The sequence below is a fragment of the Fusarium vanettenii genome (assembly GCF_000151355.1).
Source record: "Fusarium vanettenii 77-13-4 chromosome 8 genomic scaffold NECHAsca_10_chr8_2_0, whole genome shotgun sequence".
Lineage (NCBI taxonomy): Eukaryota > Fungi > Ascomycota > Sordariomycetes > Hypocreales > Nectriaceae > Fusarium > Fusarium vanettenii.
In genome coordinates, this window is record NW_003315874.1 from 929,144 (window position 1) to 947,840 (window position 18,697).

The 18,697-nt window shown below is 52.7% G+C and overlaps 6 protein-coding genes across 6 annotated transcripts; 2 read left to right on the forward strand and 4 right to left on the reverse strand.

Moving 5' to 3' along the window:
* Window positions 1-4,045: 4,045 nt before the first annotated feature.
* Window positions 4,046-5,574, reverse strand: NECHADRAFT_46681 (uncharacterized protein; the record flags this gene model as incomplete). Its single annotated transcript, XM_003048938.1, has 3 exons — window positions 4,046-4,701; window positions 4,758-5,293; window positions 5,387-5,574. The coding sequence occupies 3 exons, from the start codon at window positions 5,572-5,574 to the stop codon at window positions 4,046-4,048; spliced, it is 1,380 nt and encodes a 459-aa protein (XP_003048984.1).
* Window positions 5,575-7,799: 2,225 nt separating this feature from the next.
* On the forward strand, window positions 7,800-8,811 carry NECHADRAFT_46748 (uncharacterized protein; the record flags this gene model as incomplete). The annotated part of the gene is made up of 3 exons (XM_003048742.1): window positions 7,800-7,892; window positions 7,940-8,569; window positions 8,617-8,811. 3 exons carry the CDS (start codon window positions 7,800-7,802, stop codon window positions 8,809-8,811), a joined length of 918 nt encoding a protein of 305 aa, XP_003048788.1.
* Window positions 8,812-9,072: 261 nt separating this feature from the next.
* On the reverse strand, window positions 9,073-10,311 carry NECHADRAFT_47234 (uncharacterized protein; the record flags this gene model as incomplete). Its single annotated transcript, XM_003048939.1, has 1 exon — window positions 9,073-10,311. One exon carries the CDS (start codon window positions 10,309-10,311, stop codon window positions 9,073-9,075), a length of 1,239 nt encoding a protein of 412 aa, XP_003048985.1.
* A 295-nt stretch (window positions 10,312-10,606) lies between these two features.
* NECHADRAFT_95586 (uncharacterized protein) lies at window positions 10,607-12,607 on the forward strand (the record flags this gene model as incomplete). The annotated part of the gene is made up of 1 exon (XM_003048743.1): window positions 10,607-12,607. The coding sequence occupies one exon, from the start codon at window positions 10,607-10,609 to the stop codon at window positions 12,605-12,607; it is 2,001 nt and encodes a 666-aa protein (XP_003048789.1).
* Window positions 12,608-13,035: 428 nt separating this feature from the next.
* NECHADRAFT_83842 (uncharacterized protein) lies at window positions 13,036-14,657 on the reverse strand (the record flags this gene model as incomplete). The annotated part of the gene is made up of 4 exons (XM_003048940.1): window positions 13,036-13,244; window positions 13,548-14,186; window positions 14,248-14,451; window positions 14,501-14,657. The coding sequence occupies 4 exons, from the start codon at window positions 14,655-14,657 to the stop codon at window positions 13,036-13,038; spliced, it is 1,209 nt and encodes a 402-aa protein (XP_003048986.1).
* Window positions 14,658-16,009: 1,352 nt separating this feature from the next.
* Window positions 16,010-16,905, reverse strand: NECHADRAFT_95587 (uncharacterized protein; the record flags this gene model as incomplete). The annotated part of the gene is made up of 3 exons (XM_003048941.1): window positions 16,010-16,631; window positions 16,720-16,770; window positions 16,829-16,905. The coding sequence occupies 3 exons, from the start codon at window positions 16,903-16,905 to the stop codon at window positions 16,010-16,012; spliced, it is 750 nt and encodes a 249-aa protein (XP_003048987.1).
* Window positions 16,906-18,697: the final 1,792 nt, after the last annotated feature.

Here is an 18,697-nt window from a genome sequence, read left to right on the forward strand (position 1 = left end):
CGGATAATGAATGATTGATATGGAAGGGGACTCGGATTCGGGAGTGGAGGGGACCCGAGGACTTTGAATAAGACCAAGACCTGGAGAGAGACCTGGGGATTGGAGGGGATGGTCTGTGAGCACAGGCCAGAAACGTGGACAAGGTAGGGACGGAGCAAAAGAAGAGAGCGACAGGGCTTGGAGAGAGGGAGAGGAGGAGGAGGAGGATGTAGAAGAGAGATGGCCACACAGGGAACAAGCAAGGTCAAGACAGGGCACGACAAGACAGGACAAGCTCTAGAGGAACAAGAAAGAGGCTTCTCTCTCTCTCTCTCTCTATCTCTCTCGGTCTCTCGCACTCTCTTTCTCCTGGGGTTGGTTGATGAGGAACAAGAAGTGGAGGACGCGAATGGATTGGATGTGGATGTGGATGCATGGCATGGGCGAAAAAGCTGGGATCCCGGAGGTCAGGTAGGTTGCAGGGGGCAGCGAGTACCTGTCTCGCGCAGCTTGGGCAACGGGTGACCACAGGGAATCAGACAGGGGGATCCCGGTCGGATTTAGGACGCTTCCGGCTAGGCCAGAAGTCTCTTGTGTTGACGGCGAGGCACGCTAGCAGTTTTCTGACATGGGGAGAACTGGACTTGTCGAGTTGAGGAGCTTTGCCGAGTGTGGACGGGCAGAGAGAAAGATACTGTATTATCACGGCCCTCTCTGTATCGGCATGGCCTGTCTCCGAGGGGGTGTTGAATAACCTCTTGGTCATCGTCTAGTATCTCGGAGAGAGAAAGAATCAAGACAAGCTCCGTGTTTGGGAGGGCGCACGACGGTAGTGGCAGCGGCAGCGGCAGCGGCAGCGGGAGGACCGTGACATTGGATCCAATTCCACGGATGGGAATGGGAGCCACTCTCACTCGCTGTTTGTTGCTGCTTTACCTTGACTCCAGCTTACTGCATCGCATTGCATTACATTTCATGGTTGCTTACTCACCCAGACCCAGTTCCGAACCGGCCGTAGACATAAGAGCAAAACACACACAAATGACACGAGATTGAGGTTACAATGGCTAAGAAGGATTCGAGATATCCATTCCTCAGCCTCTCAGGAGCAAGGGGAGAGCTAACATAGAACGACACATCTCTTGTGATGGATGGATGGAGTAGAATCCTACACTACAGCACCTCATCCTCCTCCGGCATATGCCCTCGACATTTCTGCTGCTGCTGCTGCTGCTGCTCCGATGCGGCCTATTGGCCCTCAGCTCCAAGGGGGCTTTTACAAAGGTCCAGGCCCAGACCTGGACCCAGGCAAGCCTCAAGCAAGCCCAAGCCTTTGTGCGCTTCCCATCAGTCCATGCGCGGGCGCGTTATTCGCAGCGAGCGACGAGGCTAGCTCCGGCCCGTGTGCAAAGACCACCTACCTACATAGTACCTCTTGGGTGTGGTAATTGCTCGAGGGCCGAGGGCGATGGCGATACGATACGATGACCGATACGCGTCATTAGCTAGGAGTTCATTATCACCGAGTCCCTAACTTACTTATGGACACCTACCCTCCACTACCTATCAAGGACCCATGCCGAGGTTGCCCTGCATTGTGTGTTTTGCATCTTGCCTGCTGTCAGGACATGGCTCTAGCCGTCAGTACAACCTCAGGCTTCCGAGTGGGCGATGGATGGGCTGTGCAACCCTCTTACAGCACCAACACCCAAAAAACCCGCTTGTTCTTCGGGATCGCAATTCCTGAGTACCACTTTTTTTTCTCTTGTCTTTCTGTGAAACCCCATGGAAGCTCAGAGAGACGCCATAAAGAGTTCTAGCTAAGCCTAGAAGCTCTCAAGAAACTTAACCTCACCCACTGCCTCTTCCGGCGAACATTTCGCTCTTGTTCTCTGGCGTTTCCTTCACGAGCAGTAGACAACTCCAGCGCAGCTTGTCACCCCCTTGGCATTATCCCCCCCAGGCCATACTTGAAGCGGCTAAGCGAACGTCAAAGAAATCTCCACTCTTGGCCAGGAGATGGCCTGTTCACCATCTGCTGGGACCCTGCAGGCCCGGCCCAGGCCTGAACCTCCACTTCCCAGTCCTCTCCGTCCCCCATCATCCCACAGCAGCGGAGGCGGTGCGAGGAGACGGTGGAGAGGCTAAGAGGGGGGGAAGACAGGGAACGGACAGTCGGTTCAATTCAGCAGGACTTGATTCAGGCTCTCATCCAGCTCGGGCCCGTAATGAGTCGTGAGAGAGAGTCCAGACACGAGGCGCCGCCTGGTGGAGGGGACGAGACAAATTCAGGTGACGGGCAGGTCCGGGAGGAACAAGATAGGAAAGTCAATGGAAGCAATTATGGGCCGTGGAAGTGCCACGTACAGCTCCCCCGTCTTCTCGGCCAACTTTTCTGTGCCTCTGTCGTGCTGGCATCGTCACCGTTGGTGTTGTTGCTGCTGCAGTTGCAGTAGTTTAGTTGGCCGACTCTCTCGGTCTTCTTGTCTCTTCTCCCATCTCCATCTAAAGCCATGTCCACCCTGTCGGGACAGGGCACAGTTGCAGTCGGAGCATTGCCGTATCGTATCCTCCAGGTTCGCAGACGCAACGCAAGAGCAGAATCTGCAACTCGGTCGCCTCGCTTGTCTTGCCGTCCTGGACCGATCGGGGTCATCCAGCGGCCCGTCCCCTTCGATACCGAGGTAGGTAACAAGCAATACCTTTGCAAAGATGGCAGCTGTACGTAGGCAGTCTGTACTGTTCATTTCAGCTGCTCAGAGTTAGCGCCGGGAACGGTAGCGGTAGCTCAGCTCACCACCAGTTTGGCCTTGTCCATCTCGAAACGAGGCTTCAACTCAAATCTCGACAACCCAAGCCATCATCACCTCATCCGACGCATCCATCCCATTGCAATCGTCCAGAACCCTTCCAGATTTCCGCCATTCCTCCGCCGCCGCCAAACCCCTAATGCTAAATTCTGATGTGATCTGATGGATGGATTCGAGGTCCAAATCTCGGCAGTTCGCCTTGCGTGGATTGGGAATGGATTGGGATCCAATTGAGATGGATTGCGCAGCCCAGCACCTCGGGAACATTCCCAAGAACCCGCTCCAGTGCATCCATCTCCGACACAGGCAGGTTCCATTCGAGGTTCCGTTGGGTTGGTTCCGTTCGTTTCTCATCCATGCTCTTTGGGCACCCAAGATGCCGCTGCAGATGACGCCGCTCGCATCCCATTCGCAGAGCCCCGGGTCAGGCCTCAAAAGGTAAAAAGAGGGTTTTGTCTCCTTTGACTCGCAAAAACTTCTGTGCGCAGGTTTTGATTCCCCGTCCCCTGGGCTCCCCTCAGTCCCTTGTCCTGTCACCACTCGGCCCGCTGCCGCGGGTGCTCCCCCGGGCCGCTGGTTCGGCGTTCCATCCGTCCCTCCAATCCATCTTCCAGCGTCATCTGCCGGTTGGGTTGGGTTGGTTCCTGGACTGGGACTGGGACTGGCCCCCCCGTGGTTCCCCGATCATGACCCGGGAGACGAGTTGTTTGCTCGGACGGTGATGCATCATGCAGGAGGTTGCATTCCCCGAGAGCCGTTCTACTGCTAGCTCAGCTAACGTGCCCTAAGGATGCGGGTTCCTGGGCCCTGACTACGTGTGTATATGTGCCTAGTTTAATCCCCGTTGTTCTACCATTCGTGCGGCTTGTGGTGCCCTTGCATCCGCGCAGCTTGGTGATTGGTAGTGGTTCCAGGGGCCGTCTACAACAAGCAGATCCGTTCCTTCAAGTAAAACGCCCATATCGTCGGCATCATAATTTTCAAGTTTCTTTTAAATGTCTTCAAGCATCATGTCTATATGTGTACTATCTGTGACCCGTACTTCTAGTATCATCGCCCCAACTCGCTGGTCCTGCCAAGGTCTAAGCGAAATATTGCCCTGTTCCTTGTCGGCTTCAACTCTCTGTCTATCTAGGTATCTATTTATGAGAAGCATGAGAAGAAACTAACTCTCACCGCCATGTATGGTATCTATTCTTTAATCCTTCAAAGGTCCCAACAACCAGATTCTTGGCCGTCCTTCTGCGGCCTTGTCTTTAAGCAGCCATATGAAATTCCCCGCTGCCATTATGCACCCCTCTGTGGAAACTTGTCGTCTCATCCCCATTCTGGGCCCTATCACGGCATTTGTTCAAGTCCTCCTTCTTCTGCACGTCTTGCTGTACGTCTTGTAGCTTCGTATCTTGCGCCTTGGGTGGCTCAGCTCTCGTCCAACATGCATCGTTTGTCATCATCTTACCGTCCCTCACCACGGGGAATGGGGCGAGGGCATGGCTGATATCTCCCCACCAAGACTCACCAAACTGGGTGAACCAGTCTACTGTTATCTTGAGCCCCTCATGGATAGAAACCTTCTGCTCCCAGCCAAGTCGGCGTAGTTTGGTGTCATCCACTGCATACCGCCGGTCGTTGAATGGCCGGTCCCGCGTGTGCTTGATCCACTTGCGGAGCTGCTCGGGGGTGTCGTGTGGGATGCTGATTCGGTCAAGAAGCAACGCGCAGAGCTCAAGGTTGGAAACCTCATCGCATGAGCCGATGTTATACACCTGGCCGACTTGTCCCTTGTGGAGAATGGTATCGAAAGCATCAGCCGCATCGCCAGCGTACAGGTACCGTCGGGTGGGAGTGCCGTCTCCATGCAGGACAAGCGGTCTTCTGCGGTTGAGGAGACAGGTAAACTTGGGAATAATTTCTGTGACGAATTAGAACCCGGGCGAATACCATGAGCCCTACTGATCTCTGACTTACTCTCTGGATACTGATGAGGTCCATAAACATTGTTGCTGCGCACAATCATAGCCGGCAGCTTGAAACTCTTTTGGTATGACTGAACCAACATCTCTGCAGCTGCCTTGCTAGCAGCATACGGATTCGTAGGGGCAAGAGAACTGGTCTCAAGCAAACCATCTTCGCCCTCTTCGACCTCACCGTAAACTTCATCAGTCGACACGTAGATGAAACGTCGGATGCCGACCTTTCTCGCGCTCTCAAGTAACACATGAGTTCCATAAACGTTGGTGTAAGTAAAGTCATATGACTGGCCAAAGCTTAGGTCGACATGAGATTGTGCAGCAAAGTGCATGACTGTGTCAATGCCATAACGCTCCATACAATCAACAACCTCGGTGGGATTAGTAATATCGCCATGATAGAAGTTGAAGTTGGGCTTGTCATTGAGCACGCGAGTGTTGTTGAGTGAAGAGCAGTAATCTAGCTTGTCGAATGAGACAATATTGTATGCATGTGGGTATGCAAGCACAAGGTGGCGGACAACCCAGCAAGCACTTTGCGATAGGGGCGGTCATGGTCAGCATAAGTTAAGTACAAGACATTGCAGTGGAAAAGAGACTGAAGAGCGGCTCGCTAGGGTTACTCACATAAAGCCAGCGCCGCCTGTGATCATGATGTTTCTGACATCTGGCCGAGGTTCAAACTTGGTAGTACCTGTGAAGACAGGCGCCCTCTTCCAGATGTCAACATGCCTGCATTGACCGTTGACCTTGGTTGCATGGGACGAGCCGTTGACGCCGCCGTTGGCCAAAGGCGGGTCGTTGCAGGCCGTCATTTCGGGAGGCGTTAGGTTGGCGAGGGGAGGGACAAAATAGTCAAGTCGCTATAGTGTCTCTGGCGCAGAACAGCTCGGCTGTCGCGTCATGAATGACCGGGTCAGGGGTAAGACCCCGTAGGATTCAGAGGGAGAGAGTGTGTGTGCGCTTCCAGCGGACGTTAATGAGCGTTGAAGAGGTGGCTTTGAGGTCAAAAGAGGCAAATCTCGCAGCATATGATCACAAACTCTACAGTAACAACGAGACACGGGCACAGCCTCATCCCACTGTTAGCCGTAGGTAGTCGCACATGGCGGATAAATTGACCTCGCTCAGACAAAACGGCTGTTTCCTTGAAGTGGCCGGTGAGATGTGGCGTCAATTTAGCCCCTGGTTTCCGTTTCCATAGAGGCGCCACAATCGGCCTGGGGGTCTCTGTTTAGTCGCCCTTGGCGCTGAAACAAAATCTAACGGTGTGTAACTCTTGCATAACAATAAGCGGGCACAATTCAATTCAATTCACCGAGCAATAGAGCTTGTCCCTGACTATTATGTGCTTTCCCTGTTTTAAAGGCCAAGATGTTGTAGACCTACCGGAAAACAAGCATAGATACGGTTAAATACGGTGCCGTAGACGTACCCGTTGACGTAGGGATTGAAACAGATGCGAGTAACGTTACTTTTGCCTGCATCTACAAGGGAGGTAGTACCAGATGCTGCCCAGAAAACACCAGCAACTCCATCCAAGTTGTCTTTCATGGATCCATTGTCAAGTATGGACAGATGTGTTTAAAAGCCTGCATTTCAATAACCATTGAAACACAGGGCTACACCTGAACCGAGGCCAACCGTAAGGAATTCATCTCCGCGCTCTCTAACCCCCTACTAGAACCCATGAGAATCCTCCGAGTCAGCAATACCATGTTCAATAGTCAAGTGCCTGCCGGTGATAGGCCACGATGGTCGTGAACGCGGCGAAACTCGACCATCGCGAGCGGTCTCTGTGATTCATCGAATGTTTCTCACCTCATGGGCTTAGATCCCAACGTAACTTTGACGGGCAGCGGCGGTGAATTGTCGGTATCCGACAGCCGTCTACAGCAAGGTTAGACTTGACCGCGGAGGACATGTCCTCAAACGGCTACACCGACCGGGGTGTGTTCAGTCCAGTCACCCCGGATCCCCTCCCGTTCGCAGGCCCCCCGAGGTGGCCTTGACAAAGGCTCTCGCTCGCTCGCTCCTAAATGCTGGCGAGGATCCCATCGGTCCCTGGGCACGGAATCGACGCCAGCGAGGGGGGGGCCTTGCTAGATATGATGCCGATGGAATCCACTCCTTCGGGGGGACTTCATTCCGGTCTTGATGCCCGATTCTCTTTGTTTGCTTTGCGAGATTTTACAAAGACCAAGGAAGGAGACTAGGCGAGTAAACTTTGGAACGGTTTGCAAGACAATCTTATCGAGTGACGAAGCTCAGGGGAGTAGACGTTTAGTGATAATTGCAGACCCTCTTCAGGATGTTGCACCGATTGGTGGTGATAAGTATTGAAACTATGATAAAAGAAATTGTCTTAATTGGCCGAACCGTACCGGTTTGGGACTTGCAGGTTGGTTATGGGAAGGGCTCATCTGAATGTTAGTGAACTTGATGTTGAACGGAACTAGGGGGTTTCAGCCCAGGCTACGAAGATTGAGCTCCCATGAGAGCCAGGAAACGTCTGCTAGCATACCATTGCAACCCTAGGTACTGAATCAACGTCTGGTCGCTGTAGCTTACCATTGCGACGAGTTCAACTTATATGAGGCTTGAAACTTGTTGAAGCAAGGCTTGGAACTCACAAATTGTTGAACTACTGTGCGTTTTAATGGATGCCAAGTTAAATATCCATTGTTTAGGGTAACAAGGTAGGAGCCCTAGGCATTGTTCCTACCATTTGCTGTATGTGCTACCGCTTCCTGCCTGTTGGGTCCATTACACGGCAGTTCCTGCCTCACCACGCCGTACCTGAATTGAGGCCTCGCTCGTTAAACATCTATTCCCATGATTATCTTCCATTTTCTTCCCAATCAATGGAAAGCCACCAATACCGAGACAACTCAGTCCTTCATTAAGCTTGCTATTGGCCAATTGCACCATGACGAGCCAAGCAATGGCACAGCTCAACTATCCTGACGTTAAAACGCCGCCTGCTTTGGCCAAGACGAGCCTCACCGACAATGACAAACTCCAGCATCATTGTTTGCCTATGAGTCAAGTTTCCCTGAAAGACAGCCCAAAACAAGCAATTTGGATCTCCGGTCTTTGGATAATCATCAACACGATAGCCACGGTTGGAATTGTAACTGTCTCTACCCTACAATCTGAGAGTTGACTAACACCAACTAGGTCTTCACCAACAAGGCCATATTCTCTGATCCTGCTCTTCGCCATTGCCAACTTTCATTCGCCTCGTTTCATTTCCTCGTAACATGGCTTACCCTCCATGTCTTGTCAAAATCTCCTCTGAGTCTCTTCGTGCCTCGCCGAGCAGCCACGAGACAGATGATACCCTTGGCTATGGCAATGTGCTTCAATGTCATCCTCCCCAACATGTCCCTGGCCTACTCATCGGTAATGTTCTATCAGCTTGCCCGTATCCCGGTAACTCCAGCTGTCGCTCTCATGAATCTCTTGCTCTACAGAGAAATATTACCGTTACTAGCGGTGTTCGCTCTCGTCCCGGTCTGTGTTGGAGTAGGAATGTTTACTTACTCTGATTCATCACGAACAGTTGATGGAGAAATCAGCCAGACATCTACACTGGGTGTCGTCTTTGCATTTACAGGTGTTTTCGCGTCGGATTTATATACCATCTGGATTGCGAGTTATCATCGGAAGCTTCAAATGTCGAGCATGCAGCTCCTATATAACCAAGCCCCAATCGCATCCTTATTGCTTCTCTACATCATCCCATTCCTCGATGTATTTCCAGATCAGAGGACAGTCCCCATCCATCGATGGTTCATGATAGCCTTGGTAAGGACCTGTTTGTTCTCTTCATCATCTAGCTAACTGGGGTACAGTCTGGGGTCCTCGCGTCTCTGATCAACATTTCCCAGTTCTACATCGTTGCACAGACAAGCCCTGTGTCTAGTACTGTAGTTGGCCATGTCAAGACTTGTACTATCGTGGCACTGGGTTGGGCCCTATCTGGGAGAGACATCAATGAATGGAGTGTGGTTGGAGTGTTCATCGCCGTGGGAGGTATCATTGTGTGAGTTTAATCCATATATCTCAGATCCTGTTGAGATTAAACTAATTCATGTCAAGGTACTCGACTGTGATGCTCAGAGCCAAAGCTTGAGAGTTCATGGTTAACCAAAAGAGACGTGGCACAAGCGTGATTGATGTAGGTGATGCGGCCACAGATGAAGCTTAGATAGAAACAGACGCGTGGAATTTTAACATCTAATGCCCTTCTCTAGGGTATAATATTGGCAAACCCAAGTTAGACTCCTTGTCCGAGACCCGTCAAATGATTAAAGGTTGAATCTCTTGCGATCCTTCTCCATCTTGGCCTTCCACTCCCATTGTGTCGCGTCTTCACCCTCGCTACCTGCTCGTCCAATACCCTTGTCGACTCTCCTCAGCTTGAGTGTGAATCGGGGGCCTAGCTCTTGCAAACCGGCACGGATGTTCTCAACGCCCTTAATCTCCTTTCCATCTGCGCCGACGATGCTCTTCTCGGTCTGTCGCTTATCTCGGAAGACATAACGATGCCTCCGCACAAAGATGTAGTCTCGCTGGTTGTGCAGTGTGACGACCTGGCGGCCTTGGAACTCTGGCCTAGGGGGGAACATGGTCTGGAAAAGCTTGGCTGTCAAAAGACCCAGTGGCGTCTTGAAGTTGTTGAGGAGAAGCTCGGGGTAGTGGTTGGTAGGGTTTCCGTGGCCGGGGAGCTTCTTGCCCTCGATCCAGTTGGTGATGGAGAAGTGAAAGGTCGGGCCTGTGGGGAGGTGCACGACGGAAAGACCTGTGGGCTTCTTGGAGTCTTCCTTGAGGAGGACCACGGCCGTGTACTCGCGGTTTGAAGCGTACTTGCAGATCTCGCGGAGGGAGTACTTGTGGCCATACCGGTGGGCGGATCGGGGGATGTAGTTGCTGTTGGGGAAGAGACCGCAGAGGAGATGGGCCTCTTCGTGGATGGTCGAGTTAAGGGATGTGGTGATGAGGATCTTGGGCACGGGAGGGGGGATATCGGTGAAGAGAGCGGGGAACTTGAGGGCGAGTGATGACGGCGTTAAATCGAGGTTGGTGCTTGTTGTAGACGGGGCGATGCTGTTGTCTCGTCTCGCTCGTTTCTCGCGCTTCTTGTCCAGAGCAGCCTGACGCTCCTCATCCATCTCCTCATCTGAAGCCAGCATACTGTCGACATCATCGTCATCATCATCCTCCTGCATCTCGGCCTCGTGAGCAGCCTGCTCAGCCGCCTCGGCCTCTTCGATACGCCGGCGCTTCAGCTTCTCCAGGTCCACCTGCGCGCCGAGGCTATCATCATCGACATCGTCCCACACTCGCTTCTGGTCGATCGTGACGGGCTTGCGCTTGGCCAGACGGGCGGCCTTGAGCTCGGGATCCTTGGCCTCCTCCCTCCTGCGACGGTGTCGCTCCTCGTGCCTCTCCTTGTCCCTGTGCTTCTTGTGCTGGACGAAAAGCTCTCTTCGCTTGATCTTGTTGGCAGACTTGAGCGCCTGCACCGGCGGCTTTGTGAAGCCCATCGCTACGGGACTGCAATGGGTGTGATTGGGTTGATGATGGAAATGGCCAAGCTGGTCGCAACTGAAGCCAGCGGCTGGGAAATTTTGGGTGGAGGGGCATGAAAGTCCGGCAGAATTCTGAACTTTTTTTTAATCTTTGGCGGTGAGACGGGAATCGCATCATTCTATTGGCCCAACCTTGCCAATCTCCACTAAAAAGATCTCGTCGACTTTTGGAAAGTGACAAGATTGAGAGAGCAGAGAAAACCTCAGACAGTCGATCTTTACACTGCATCTGGTAATCACAGCCAGCACCATGGCGCCAAACGGTTCAAAACGAAGAAAGCTGGCCCATGACTCGTCGGATGATGAGTCTGGGGCTCAGTCCTCCTCCAAGAACGCCCAGAAATCTTTCTTTAAGCACGCCTCAAACTGGAACCTCGAACAGGACTACGAGTCGCGCCCGCGCAAGGGCAAGAAGCAAAAGGAGAGCAACAAGCTGCCCATCAAGACGGCCGACGGAAGGATCGAGCATGCGCAGGGGGATGACGACGATGCAGCGTCAATTGAGAGCGACACCGAGTGGCTAGAGGGTCGTGAGGATGAGTTTGAAGAGTGGGAGCCGGAACCGGACGAGATGGTGAAGGAGCCTGAGGTTCCTGAGCCGCAGCAGATCCGAGAGGCGCAGGAGGAGCTGGCAAAGATAGCCATGGCTGTCAATGAGAATCCGGAGGATCATGTCGGCGCATTCAAGGCCCTCGCCAAGATTGGGCGCTCCAAGATCGTTGCCATCCAGATGCTCGCCCTGGTCACCCAAATGTCTGTCTACAAGGATGTCATCCCCGGATACCGGATACGCCCGGCGAACGAGGACGCCGCCAGAGAGAAGTTATCGAAGGAGGTGCGGACGCTGAGGCAGTACGAGCAGGCCTTGGTCTCGGGTTATCAGACCTACATCAAGGAGCTCGCCCGGTGCTCCAAGCTGGAGATCAGTGTTGCTCGAGGTGGACAAAGCCTCGCCAATGTGGCCATTACTTGCGCTTGTACTCTTCTTACATCGGTGCCTCACTTCAACTTCCGCGCGGACATCATCAAGATCTTAGTCAACAAGCTCAGCAGGCGCAAGATCAACCAGGACGGCGTCAAGTGTCTACAAGCCTTTGAGACGCTCTTCAAGGACGACGAGGAGGGACGGCCAACTCAAGAGGCAGTGTCACTGCTCTCAAAGATGATGAAGGCACGCGACTTCCAGGTCGACGAGAGCGTCGTTAACCTCTTCCTCTCTCTCCGCCTCCTCTCCGAGTTCTTCGGCAAGGCCTCGCAAGACTATGTGGAACAGGACAATTCCGCCCAGGGCAAGAAGAAGCGCGAGTTCCGGACCAAGCGCCGGCGCAAGGAGCTCAAGGAGCAAAAGGCGTTGGACAAGGACATGGCCAACGCCGATGCGATGGTCAGCCATGAGGAGCGCGACCGTATGCAGTCCGAGACCCTGAAACTAGTCTTTGCGACATACTTCCGTATCCTCAAGCTTCGTCTGCCGCACCTCATGGGTGCTGTCCTTGAGGGTCTCGCCAAGTACGCCCATCTCATCAACCAGGATTTCTTTGGTGATTTGCTCGAGGCCCTCAAGGATCTCATCCGACACAGCGAGGAGGACTCAGAGGTGGACCCTGAAGCTGAGGGAGAGAACGAGGAAGAGGATGAAGAAGATGACGTCCCTGTCCGCAACCTTACCCGTGAAGCCCTCCTCTGCACCGTCACTGCATACGCCCTCCTCGCCGGCCAAGACGCCCACAACAGTCGCAACGACCTCCATCTTGACCTCTCCTTCTTCACCACCCACCTCTTCAAGTCCCTACTCTCCCTTTCCACCAACCCAGACCTCGAGTTGACCCGCCCTGCCACATCATCCGCCTCAGCCACCACCAAGATCAACGTCCAGACTACGACGGTCCTCCTCCTCCGCTCGCTGACTGGTATTCTCCTTCCCTCGTGGAATATCCGTTCTGTCCCGCCTTTGAGGCTCGCCGCATTTACGAAGCAGCTCATGACGGCCGCGCTGCAGCTGCCGGACAAGTCATGCCAGGCGGTTCTTGTGCTGTTGAGCGATGTGGCGCACACGCACAGCAAGAAGGTACGCAGTCTGTGGGATACCGAGGAGCGCAAGGGTGATGGCCGATACAACGCCGTGAGTGATAGTGTTGAAGGGAGCAATCCCTTTACGGCGACCGTGTGGGAGGGTGAGCTATTAAGGAAGCACTTCTCGCCCAAGGTCAGGGAGGGCGTGAAGCTTTTGGAAAAGGGTATGTCTGGATAGATTCATAATTTCATAGATAGCCAAATATTAGCGCCAACGAGATCATTCGGTACATCTTGTAGGTGACAGCCTCAAGTCCTGTTCGTGAAGCACTTGAGCCAGAAATCTCAACGAGCTCTACTATTTTGCATCACAGACCAAAACTAGAAAGATGATGATGCATAATATCAACAAGAGTCTCTTCACATGATTATATACACTTAGCAAAGTCCTGTGTTCCGTCCAGATACCTCTATCCGCACTCATCCGACGTCAAAATCGGCACTAATATGCCTTCGCCAGCCTTGATCTTGTCTGTCATCCCCCCTGACGCACACGTCCCATCTTCAGCTACCCCTTTGATCTCTCCATGCCCTTAATCCATCAGACTAAATAGCCACTTTGCTCAACTTGACATCTCCAAGAGTCATATTGCTTCCAAATGTCGATTAGGAAGCCCACATCGAGGACTTGAGACCTAGAGTTTTCCGGGGGGCCTTCTGTTTCTCAGTAGGCGCGGCGGTCTTGTTCTCGCCAGCTTGGAATGATTGACTTGGGCCAGGTGTCATTGGTGTTGCAGGGAACTGCATGGGAGAAGCCTGAACGTGATGGGGAGTATCGAGGTGAGGTTGCACCAATACATGACCATTCGTAGGTCCTGGGATAAGGAGACCGTTAGTAATTCGAACAGGAGTTATGGTAACGAGGTGTCCAGCGAATGAAGGACTGCCATCGGAGTTCTCAGCAACAATGTATTGAGAATGGCTTTGATGGGATGCCGCCCCTTCACGACTCTCTGCGTCGAGTTTTATGGCAAATGGATCGGCTGCGGGCGCGCTTGGGGGGAACCCCGGAGGACTCATAGGAGAATCCAGGGAAGCAGCCCGGGATCCTGGCACAAAACCTGGAGCTTGAGGATCAAGGTTCGAGATATTAGTTGGCTCACCGGGTTTATTCTCACCTCGAGTCTGATCTCGTGAGGTCTGGTTGATAGCAGAAGACCCCTCAACCGGTCCGCGCCCGTTCTGCTGAAGAGGTGGGACAATGTTCTTTCGAACTTTCTGGACTGAAATTCCATTCGCAGTTCCAGTTGACGTAAGTGGAGACTTTGAAATGTCCTCAGTGTAGAGAGTGTTGGGCTTCTGGTCCGGGGATATCATGATGAGGTCCTCGTCGTCTGCCTTTGGAAGACTTGGTACATCCTTTCTGGAAGGCTCTGCCTTGGGTCTTTCAAAGATCTCCCCTTCTTCTTCCTCTTCCTCTTCGTCAGAAGAATCGTTGTAGGATGCGGCCCAAGTGCTAGCAATGTTGTTGTTCTGAAGGCTTCCAGGGACAAGGGCTTGAGCCTGTTCTGGGGCTGCACTCATAGGCCTGTTGGTTTTGGGCTGGCTACTCTCAGTCCCCATGGCCATTGTGGTCTCTGCTTGAATGTCTACCAAGCGGCCCTCGTCAGCTCGAGCTGGGGCGGTAGTGCGGTTCTCGTTGCCCGAGACATCAGTCCCGTTTTGCCCTTGAGCAACGCTGTTGACTGGTTTGTTGGTCACACTTGGGGGCACGACTGCCATGGCGCTTTGGTTGGGAGGTTCTTGAAGTTGATTTGCTGTCGGCAGGTGAGTCCTACTGTACAGATCACAGAACAGAGTTGTTCCATGTGTACTTACCCGATGTGGGCTGGGGGGTCGGTTGGGGAGTCGGTGTTCGACGGTTCAGAAAATCAATGGTAGAAGATCCCAAGCGCTGGCCAGGAGTACGTCTCACGTTACTAGAGACTAGGGTGTCTGTGTAGTTGCGCCGACTTGGAGGTGGAATGTTAGAGACGACCGTAGGAGGGGGAGGGGGAGGGGGAGAGTTGTAGTTGTACCTCTCTGGTGGCGTGTCAGTATATGCCCGCCCTATGAAATAGTCTTGACTTACCCCGAGGTGCTCTGTTTCCAAAGTCATTACCCTGTCTCTGTCTACTGCCACCACCGCCGCCGCCGCCGCCTCTGGGCTGGCTAGAATTACCAAACGACATAGCCAGCTCCCTGGCAGCTCTCAGCTTTTCGGGATCATTGTAACCCGCGCCACTCATGGTCACTTGATCAAGTCCAGTATCAAGGTGTGGATGTTGGGCTTGATAAGAGCGTCCTTTGACAAGAAGGTCAGATCATCCAAACCTGGAATCTGGACGAAGGTCACCGTCGTAGGGTACGGCTACACTACGGCGGCGAAGCTTCGAAATGATCTTGGAGAACGTACAGGGAAAGAACCAAAGGCTCTGTGACTGGAGAAAGAGCAAAACTTCCACGATCGCAGAAGAATTCTGGAGTGTTGAGGAGGATGCAGGGCAGGGGCCGGTCCTGAGGCGTCCGCTATCAGCTGAAGGAAAGAGATGAAAAGCTGGAGGGGGCGAGATCTTTTGGCAGTGACTCACCTTGCAGTTGAGGTGTTGTTTCTGGCGAAGAGCACCGGAGAAGGCGGAGCAGGGAAGGGTAACGGGAGGGAAGGAGCGCCTCCAAGAGGAGACGGCGGGAGTAGGTAGATCAAGGTGCAGGCCAACCAAGCGAAGATATTGGCGAGCTTCTGAGATGAGGGAAGAAGAAGAATCGGGAGTTGGGAATGGATGTGAAAGATGCCTTCAGGTTTGGGTGAGAAGAATGAAGGAGAAGAAAAACATTGAGTGGGGTGGAGTTCGGGGAGGGTGATGGAAGATGGAGGGGAAGGTGCGACACACTGAGCTTGGACGGGAGAAATACCACTACCTACAAGAGATATCGCAGAGGAATTAGGTGACAAATGCCCTACGGACCTTATTTTCCAGGGGAACTTCCCTTGGAATCGAAGAGAAGCTTCTCCTGAAGACCGTTGACACTGCCCAGGAACTGCCCGAGGAACGCTCCCCGCTGGGTATTATTACGGAAGGCATTGGAATTCCTATCTGATTTCTTATCTAGAGACTTGTACGGCGAGGTAGAGCCCTCTTTTATAGGTACCTATGCATGAGGAGAGAAGATGGATGTCATGTAGGTAAGGCGAACTACCAATGGTAAGCTCCTAGAAGCCATCTACCTCGTTTGAGAGCCCGGAAGCTAATTGGAGAATGCAGAGGTGCATATGATGCGCGTTGATCTTTGGAGAATGGTCTTCGTCGTGACTATGGGGTCTTGCATTCATCGATGGCTAGCTTGACTGCGTATGCTTGACACTGCCCGTTTTCTCTTCTAGTCCTGCACGTTCACACAACACGACCAAACACAATCACCGACAGCAATCGTTGTTTGCTAATACGGTGCTTTTTCGAAATCTCGATGGCTTGAGCTTCATGGCTGGTGTGTCGAGGTCGGTGTTCACCCATTACGAACAAGACTCTGCGGAATTGACCACAGTATTGTTGCCAAACACTTACCAAGGTATCCCCATGTTGTTACTACCCTTTAATATATACTAACTTGTTGTGTCGTTCATCCTAGGCCGTTTGGGTCCCACCGTCGTCTCGATGGCCTTGATCTTTGTGGTCAGATGCTGAGCATCCCGAGATGCGTCTAGCCATGCTGCTTCTGCAGGTGGCACTGATTTCAAGACAAACTCCTGCAAGGCTCCGGCTCCTGGAGCATCCTTGGCAATCGCAATTGACGACACTCTCGGTACTCCCAGGCAAGAACTCAAGCGCTCAGAGCAAGGGTTGGAGAAGCCCACAAGGCGAATCTTTTCTGTGGATGGGAGATTCTTGGAGGCTGCAGCAACCATCTGTGGGAAATGACAATTGAAAGTTGAAGCTTGGTTCCCACGGGCTACAAAAATCATGAGATACTGTCGTTCAGGCTTGTCTTTAGCAGGGTCTGCGTCACTCTGCGACAGAGCCTGGAGATTTCGAGTAATAGAGTTGAGGCCAACATCGATGCTAGCATCAATCTCTGGAATTGGTGGTACGGGTAGCTCTTCCGTCGTTCCAGCGGCCTTCTTGTCGTCTTTTTCCTTCCTGGCTGCCCGTTTGCCCTTTGACCGCTTGACATGTGTTTGCCGGTACTGCCCCAGGGGGCTCAATAGACTAAGCCCGTCAGTATGACTATCCAGACCGCTTAAACGGGAGAGTGCATGGTGTGGAGGCAGGGCAGAGATGCGCATCCCTGTGACTATGGGGTATCCAGACTTACTCGCACAACAACTCAAGAATTGTGTCTTGATCTTCAGGCGAGACCGCAGGCCTAGAGATTTAGTTAATCACTGACGATCATGGAAAGATACTTGAAACTTAGTAAATACCATGAGACTGTTGAAAAGGGCGTATCCAGCTGGTGCACGACTCTCTTCCGAGCCGGCTGTGACGTGGGAGTAGTCATGTTGGCGAGCACAGGGAACTGTCGGTGTAGGAAGTCACTTTGGGGGGAAGAGTATTGGATGTCGGTCAATAAAACTAAGGCTGGCTTTGAATTCGAGGACGAGGCGACATATGTTCGGTAAACGTAGACAACGACGTCTTGGAGAGAAGTGTCTTGGAGGGTGACATCTAAGCAAGCTCTGCTTTGCAGCTATTTGCGGGAGGCGGGAGTATGTGGGTCACGCAAGCAAGGTCGACGGGGAGTTGCTTAGCGTCGCATTTCGGAGCAGACCAAGCGCCAGCACGATAGAACGGCCGTCAATTGAAAGTATGGTGACATTGGGTGGATGGATGTGTGTTATAGCAGTCCATGATAATAGACCGCCATACGGCTTTGCAAATTGCATGGTGGTCATCTAACCTTGGCCTCTTACAGGCACCATCTTGTATCTTGGCATGGGCACCACAGCTCACCAGAGCTCTAGGTACGGCCGGGATCAAATGTCGTGTCAGATCTTGACCAAACAGGAGGGGCAGCATCATGGCGGGTCTCTTTGGCCTCGACCAGGTTCATGGGGATTTTGGTCGCCGTTTAAGGCGGCTGCCATGGCGGTCTCTGGATCTCCACGTGGTAACAGTCGACAATCTCGAGCTCTAGACCCGCAGAAACTCTCTCCTACCTACCTAGGTAGCCACTTGATGCACGACTTGATTGAAAAATACTCCGAAGGTACAATATCACATCCTTTGACTCCTGCAGGTTGGCCTTCTCATGACCAATGTGGCTCCTCTAACATTAAGCCCTCTACTCTGCTTCAAAGTGCAGGATACGCAAGGTAGCCTCAGGCAAGCAGTTTCAGGCTCACACGGTGTGTCACTTGGCGACGCGGTTGGCCACCTATCCATCGTGAATTTGCTCCATTGTCAGCCAGTTACCCTCGGTCACTGTCCCCTCGGCGCATGGCGCTTGTTCAAGCTTTTCAAGACCCCGGTGTGTTTTCTCAGTGATTGACCTACCGGGTATTTATTTTTCTGGTTCACCTTCTCGAATTCGCCAGGGGAAGCTGTCCAGGTGAGCTCTCTTTTCTCATCATGGATGGACGTGAATGATATCTCACATCCATCCTGATCCCACAGCCCGCTTTACCCCACCAACACCGCTATCGTGACAGCTGCGAAGCGCGTCGACAACCTGCACGTCTAGCCTCCATCTTTTCTCATTTCTCATTTGCTGATTTCCCTTACCTACCTATTTCTTTGTTATTTCTTGATCGACATCTTCTGACAGCTGGATTGCCGGCGCAAACAGTCGATTGCTGCATTGCATCTCTGCTCGGATTAATTGCCCGCGCTATCCTCACCCCTTACCCCGCCCTTCAATCACGCCCAGCGGACGGTCAACCTGCCAGGTAGCTCAGAGCTCTCCACTAAAAAGCATTGGATCCTGCCCTGGGTATCACAGTCATCAGCCTCCACTGCTTGAGGCAACCACCAAAATATCACCGAAAACTTAGCTCATGAGGTGGGCTTTCATCCTCACGACGCAACAGAAAAGCTATATAGCGCAGTGACGGAGAAGACTCCCCTTCTTCCCATTCTGTCTAAGCATCATATATCAGACGATACGCTCGCAAATCTCCCGGTCAAGCACAAAAGGTAAGCAGCTTCCTTCATCTCTTCTCTCAACTACGCAATCCCACCAATGCCCATCCCACCCGACGTCAGGCAGCCTCCCCTGCTATTTCCACCCCCGGGCCTCTCGTCGAGTCTGCCGTAGCGGGGTCCACACAAGCAATCCGCCAGAGCGCGCCCTG